Source organism: Leucoraja erinacea, chromosome 38 (genome assembly GCF_028641065.1).
Source record: "Leucoraja erinacea ecotype New England chromosome 38, Leri_hhj_1, whole genome shotgun sequence".
In the NCBI taxonomy this organism is placed as follows: Eukaryota; Metazoa; Chordata; class Chondrichthyes; order Rajiformes; family Rajidae; genus Leucoraja; species Leucoraja erinaceus.
Window position 1 is genome coordinate 3992845 of NC_073414.1, and position 7384 is coordinate 4000228.

General features: G+C 53.0%; 1 protein-coding gene across 1 annotated transcript in view; it reads right to left on the reverse strand.

Annotated features, from left to right (window-relative positions):
* Positions 1-5280: 5280 nt before the first annotated feature.
* The window catches only part of LOC129714053 (putative Kunitz-type serine protease inhibitor), a 21992-nt gene continuing 19888 nt past the window's right edge, over positions 5281-7384 (reverse strand). Inside the window, exon 4 of the mRNA XM_055663511.1 lies at positions 5281-5435. Coding sequence (XP_055519486.1) covers positions 5281-5435 — 155 coding nt within the window. The remainder of the gene's footprint in view (positions 5436-7384) is intronic.

Here is a 7384-nt window from a genome sequence, read left to right on the forward strand (position 1 = left end):
AGAGACAGAGAGAGAGACATAGAGAGATACAGAGAGAGGGAGGGAGAGAGAGAGAGACACTGAGGGAGAGAGAGAGAGAGGGAGAGAGGGGGGAGAGAGAGAGGGATAGGAGGAGGAGGGGAGGAGGGAGAGGGAGGGAAAGGAGGGAGGGAGAGAGAGGGGGGAGGTGGGGGGAGGAGAAGGGATGGGAGGTGGGGGGAGAGAGGGATGGGAGGAGGAGGGAGGAGGGAGAGAGGGAGGAGGGTATAGAGAGGGAGAAGGAGGGAGGAGAGAAGGGTGGGAGGGGGGGGAAGAGAGGGATGGGAGGAGGGGGAGAGAGGAGGGATAGGAGGAGAGGGGAGAGAGAGGAGAGGGGGAAAGGAGGGAGGAGGAGAGAGAGGGGAAAGGAGGGTAGGAGAGAAGGGGTGGGAAAGGTGGGGGAATAGAGGAGGGGGAAAGGAGGGAGGAGAGAGAGGGGAGGGAGAGGGAGGGGGAGAGAAGAGAGGGATAGGAGGAAGGGGGGAGAGAGAGGGGGAAGGGGAGAGGGGGGTGGGTAGGAGGACGGGGGAGATAAATAGGAGGGGAACGGAGAGAGCGAAGGAGAAAAGGTGAGAGGCCAGCAGGCAGGTGATATATCCCATCGCCCCCCCGCCTCTCCTGCCCCCACTCCCAGCGCCTAACGAGACCTGGCGTCAATGCTGTTGGTTCCAGGGTTTACTTGAGGTGACACAGCGGCTGATCGCGCCACCCCCACACTGCCTGGTCTGACAGTCTGAAGAAGGGTCTCGACCCGTTCCTTCTCCAGTCTGAAGAAGGGTCTCTTCTCCAGTCTGAAGAAGGGTCTCGACCCGTTCCTTCTCACCCATTCCTTCTCTCCAGAGATGCTGCCCGTCCCGCTGAGTTATTCCAGCCCACTGTGTCTTTCTTGCATTGACATCACATCCTAAACCCCAATCACTGTAATATTGCACCTGGGCCACCAGAGTCGACGAGGTGCACAGCACAGAAACAGGCCCTTCGGCCCAACGGGTCAATACTGGCCATCAGGTCCCCATCTATATTAAGGAAAACACAAAGCGCTGGAGGAAGTCAGTGGGTCGGGCAGCATCTGTGGAGGGAATGGACAGATGATGTCTCGGGTCGGGGACACTGCAGATTCCATCAATCTGAAGCACACTGTGTGTCCCTGATCCGTGGAGTTCCTCCAGCGCTCACACTCACACATTCACACATACACACTTCACACACACACTCACTCCAGCACACACTCACTCATGCACTCCCACACACACACAATTACACACTCACACATACACACTTGCTCGCACATTCACATCACACACACATACTCACTTGTACACTCACTCCAGCACACGCACACACTCATGCACCCCCACACTCACAATCACACACTCGATGACCAGAGCAACAAGGGTAAACATAGAAATTAGGTGCAGGAGTAGAGGCCATTCGGCCCTTCGAGCCTGTACCGCCATTCAATATGATCATGGCTGATCATCCAACTCAGTATCCCGTACCTGCCTTCTCTCCATACCCCCTGATCCCTTTATCCACAAGGGCCACATCTAACTCCCTCTTAAATATAGCCAATGAACTCTCTGCCTCGACTACCCTCTGCGGCAGAGAGTTCCAGAGATTCACCACTGTGTGAAAAAGGTTCTTCTCATCTCGGTCCTAAAGGATTTCCCCCTTATCCTAAAGCTGTGACCCCTTGTCCTGGACTTCCCTAACATCGGGAACAATCTTCCTGCATCTAGCCTGTCCAACCCCTTAAGAATTTTGTAAGTTTCTATAAGATCCCCTCTCAATCTCCTAAATTCTAGAGAGTATAAACCAAGTCTATCCAGTCTTTCTTCATAAGACAGTCCTGACATCCCAGGAATCAGTCTGGTGAACCGTCTCTGCACTCCCTCTATGGCAAGCATCGCTGACCTCCAGCCTGTCCCACCACAGTGCCATATAGTCATGGCTGAACGACCCCGGACTTCATCTCATCTTCTGAAGAGTCTGAAGAAGATAAATACTATCCCTTGAATCTTCCACATCTGCAGCAAAATTCCACATCTGCTGAAGAGTTGCCTCCTATCGCCCTCTGGTGGAAGTAGCTCGTACCTTCCGGTGAGTCCTCTATAGTGGAAGTTGGACACATATATATTTTTTAATATACTGGACAATGTTTACATTTACCAAGCCAATTAACCTACATTAGGAGTGTGGGAGGAAATGGAAGATCTCGGAGAACCCCCACGCAGGTCACGCGGAGAACGTGCAAACTCCGTACAGACAGGGCCCATAGTCGGGATCGAACCCGGGTCTCTGGCGCTGAGACTGCCTCAACTCTGGAACTAATTCCTACCATAGCAGGAAAGGACACAAAGTTGCTCAAGGTGGCGATTGCTAGATTTTTGACTAGTGCGGGTGTCGGGGCTATGAGTAGAAGGGGGGTTGAGAGGGAGAGATAGATCAGCCATGATTGAATGGCGGAGTAGACTCAATGGGCGAATTCTGCTTGTTCCTTACCAGGACGACAGATACCTATGAAAAAGGCAAGGCAAAATGGTCTAAAAAGACTTTATTAAAAGTTAAAAGAGGAACCAACATTTTTTTGAGTCCCCATCACCTAAGATACTTAAAAAGTTCATCTCAATCAAAATGTCAAACTGTTTGCAAAAATACATCAAATGCCACAATTTAAGAGGCCACCAGTTCCCGCTCCCATTCACTGCTATAGTCTCCAAGCCTGGAGCATAAGGACTAATGTTCTAATTCATTAAGGGATGTGTACAAGGTGGGAGAGATCTACTGTGCAATGCCTCAAGAGATGGTAGATGGAAATAGGAAAAGCACCTTGTGTGGAGGATGTGTTGGGAATATGCGCTGGCTGCCTGGCACCCACACTGGAGCGCCACACATTCCCCCACGGGACACAGGGGGGCAGGTGGCAACGGGCTCCAGTGGAGGGGCAGGGGAGAGGACCAGGGGGGGAAGAGGGGGAGACAGAAAAAGGGGGGAGGGAGAGAAGGGGAGAGGGAGGGAGGGGGGGGGGGAAAGAAAGAAAAAGAAAGAATGAGACAGAGATAATATATGGAGAGGGAGGGGAGGGGGAGGAGAGGGGGAGAGGGGGGGGGGGGGGGGGGGGAGAGAGGGAGGGGGGGGGGAGGGAGGGGGGGGGGGGGGGGGGGGGGGGGGAGGGGGGGGGAGGGGGGGAGAGGGGGGGAGGGGGGGGGGGGGGGGGGGGGGGGAGGGGGAGAGGGGGGGGGGGAGAGGGGGGGGGGGAGGGGGGGGGGGGGGGAGGGGGAGAGGGGGAGAGGGGGAGGGGGGGGGGGGGGGGGAGGGGGGGAGGGGGGGGAGAGGGAGGGGGGAAGAGGGAGAGGGGGGAAGAGAAAGGGGAGAGAGAGAGAAGAGGGGAGAGGGAGGAAGAGAGAGAAGGGGAGAGAGAGCGAGGGTAGAGATAGAGAAGGTGACAGAGAGAGGAGATAACAGACAGAGTGAGATAGATAGAGAGAGAGAGAGAGGGGAGAGAGAGTGAGGGGGAGAGAGAGAGAGATAGATAGAGAGAGAGAGAGAGAGGGGGGAGAGAGAGAGACAGAGAGAGAGAGAGGAGAGAGAGAGAGACACACACACACAGAGATTCAAGAGCTGGATAGTTGATTCTCTTTACCCCATTGGATTAATTATTTCACTGAATGACTTTTACCCATTTATACGAAGCATCAGTGTCCTGCGCTGCCACAGCTGGTCACTCTCCCCTCCCTCCCCCAGCACCAGGGAGACCGAGCGGAGGACGGCTCGTTCGCTGTCCCAGAGGGACTGGGCTGGTGACAATGGGCTCAAGAGCGAGTGAGCAACACCAGGGCAGCAGACAGACAGGGTGTTTAATGGGGGGGGGCCAAGCTAATGGTCTTCTCTTGCTCTGGGTGTGTCACAGATACAGTACCATCGAACTCACACACACCTCGTCTCCACACCCAGGATATTTTGCAGGCAGCACCGTGTGCGGTCTTGATCCCCCGTTATAAGGGGGGGCGATGGCCATTGAGGGGGTCTACGTTGGAGCGCTGAGGGTTGAGGAGGGAATGGCCAAGGGTGTCGTTGTGGACTGGTGATCCCACACCCAACGCCAACTGCTACTTGGATTCTACACACCCAGCCATCTTCTCCCCAACTCAATCCCACCAACTAGGAACTGCAGATGCTGCAAACGCAAACAAGACACACAGTGCTGGAGGAACTCAGCGGGTCAGGCAGCACCCGTGTCGGGAATGGACAGGCGACGTTTCGCGACGGGCCACCTTCTTCAGATGGATTAGGCCACGACCCAAAACATCACCTGTCCATTCCCCTCCATGTATGCTGCCCGACCCGCTGGCTTCCTCCAGCATCACCCTTCACCTCCAAGGGTGGATCTGAAAGTTGGCATGGGGACGTATCTAGATTTCTTCCACCGAGACGGGCTAGTGTCGGATCCCAAAAATGTCACCAGCAGACCGAGTTGGTCCCACAGAGAATGCATGAAGCCATTCACAGCTCTCAAGCCCAATGCAGATGAGGCCTCCCTCCATGCCTAGAATATGCTCAGAGTCGCAGCTTCAATACAAGTGGCAGAGCAGGTACCAAGTTAAGATCGGAAAATAAAAATCGGCAAAAAATCAACACAGTGGCGTTAAAACCCAACCTGGCAGAATACGTCTCGAGAGACCAGGGAGATTAAATTAACAGGGGGAAACTATTGATTACATCTTTCTCGTTCCTACGGGGAGATTTAAGCTGTTAGTGGATCCTCAAAACATCCCTGCAGTCTGTACAGTGTTTGCACTACAAAGCTACACAGTAATAATACACAAATTCCAGTGATTAGTTTGGGTAGAGTTCAGATTCACTACCTTGGAAAAGTGGGAAGAGAAAATTCGGAGGTTCAGCCTCCAGTTGCAATGGGGAAATATTCCATCCCGGAGATTTCAACGCGGGTCTGTCGAGGGGGTGGGCTCTCACGACAGGGGGGGGCAGGGGTCACGGGGAGAGACCACCAGGTGGCTCAAGGAACCACGGACAGGGGTGAAGACGAAACTTCATCAGAAACAAACATATATAGGTTAAGCTGAAAAGTTTATGGGAACACAAGAAGGGCGACAATATCAGAACAGACACTTGTTGTAGGAATGATGGTGGAGGAGGAGGGGGGAGGGGGGAGGGGGGGGGGGGGTTAGGGGGGGGGGGGGGGGGGGGGATAGGGATGGCAAAATTTGCTCGGGATTTCCGCCGTGCGCTGGGCGCTCAGGACTACGCCGTGTTGATGAGGGTCTCCTTGTCCTCGCCCGAGCGGGTGCGGTGGTAGGACACCACGTGATCAGACTTAGCCAACTTGACGATGAAGTAGATGACTCCACTCAGCAGGATGAAGACGCAGATGGCCAGCAGCACCACCATGGAGATCGCTGGATGTGGGGGGACACAGAGAACGAGAGAGAGAGCAGTGAGAACAAGTGAGGTACATTGGGTCCGGGCAACTGTCGGACGATGGTCGTGCTAGAGTCGGCTGCCCGCTCCCTTTTCCGGGCTTACGTCCGAGCGCACCGTGTCCTTGGAGACCACACCTGGAGTATTGCGTACAGTTTGGTCTCCAAATCTGAGGAAGGACATTATTGCCATAGAGGGAGTACAGAGAAGGTTCACCAGACTGATTCCTGGGATGTCAGGACTGTCTTATGAAGAAAGACTGGATAGACTTGGTTTATACTCTCTAGAATTTAGGAGATTGAGAGGGGATCTTATAGAAACTTACAAAATTCTTAAGGGGTTGGACAGGCTAGATGCAGGAAGATTGTTCCCGATGTTAGGGAAGTCCAGGACAAGGGGTCACAGCTTAAGGATAAGGGGGAAAATCCTTTAAAAACGAGATGAGAAGAACTTTTTTCACGCAGAGAGTGGTGAATCTCTGGAACTCTCTGCCACAGAGGGTAGTTGAGGCCACAGTTCATTGGCTATATTTAAGAGGGAGTTAGATGTGGCCCTTGTGGCTAAAGGGATCAGGGGGGTATGGAGAGAAGGCAGGTACGGGATACTGAGTTGGATGATCAGCCATGATCATATTGAATGGCGGTGCAGGCTCGAAGGGCGAATGGCCTACTCCTGCACCTAATTTCTATGTTTCTATGAACACACTGTGCCCACGGGACTCTGGAGGCCTTCCCCGAACACTGGTCACCATGTAGGGTTGAAACGATCGTAAATAATGAATGGTACACAAAAATGCTGGAGGAACTCAGCGGGTGATGTGGACGTGGAAAAGCTTTTCCCACTGAGAGTAGGGAAGATTCAAACAAGGGGACATGACTTGAGAATAAAGGGACAGAAGTTTAGGGGTAACATGAGGGGGAACTTCTTTACTCAGAGAGTGATGGCTGTGTGGAATGAGCTTCCAGTGAAGGTGGTGGAGGCAGGTTCGTTTTTATCATTTAAAAATAAATTGGATAGTTATATGGATGGGAAGGGAATGGAGGGTTATGGTCTGAGCGCAGGTATATGGGACTAGGGGAGATTATGTGTTCGGCACGGACTAGAAGGGTAGAGATGGCCTGTTTCCGTGCTGTAATTGTTATATGGTGATGAATGCATCGTTGTAATATAATGAGCAATCAATACCTTGTAACCTATGATTGTGTTTTGATGTATTATGCGATTGTGCTGAGTAAGGTTTTTGGAAAAAAAAAAAAAAAAATGAGGTTTTGTTCGGAGGGGGGGGGGGGGGGGGGGGGGGGGGGGGGGATGAGGGGGAGAGTTCCACCCTGCTGATGTTACCCGACCACCCCGCCATTGGCACCCAGCCCCCCCCCCCACCTTCCCTACCAATTCCCACCAAAGTCCCAGAGCCATCAGTCACCCTACATACACACAAAAAGCTGAAGTAACTCAGCGGGTCTTTCAGAAAGGATGTGAGGAGGGACTTCTTTAGTCAGAGGGCAAGTTAATCTGTGGAACTCATTGCCACAGAGGGGCTGTGGAGGCCAAGTTTGGGGGATATTTTTTAAGGCAGAGATAGGCAAATTCCCGATTCGGTCTGAAGAAGGGTTTCAGCCCAAAACGTTGCCCATTTCCCTCGCTCCATAGATGAGTTTCTCCAGCATTTGTGTCTACCTTCAATTTTCCAGCATCTGCAGTACCATCTTAAACAAATTCTCGATTAGAACGGGTGTCAAATGTTATGGGGGAGAGGGCAGGAGAATGGGGTTAGGAGGCAGAGATCAGCCATGGCGGAGTAGACTAGATGGGCCGAATGGCCTAATTCGACTACTATAACTTGTGTCGGGCAGCATCTCTGGAGTAAAGGACCAGGCGATGTTTCGGGCTGAGACCCTGCATCAGACTGTGGTCTCTGGCAGCAGCT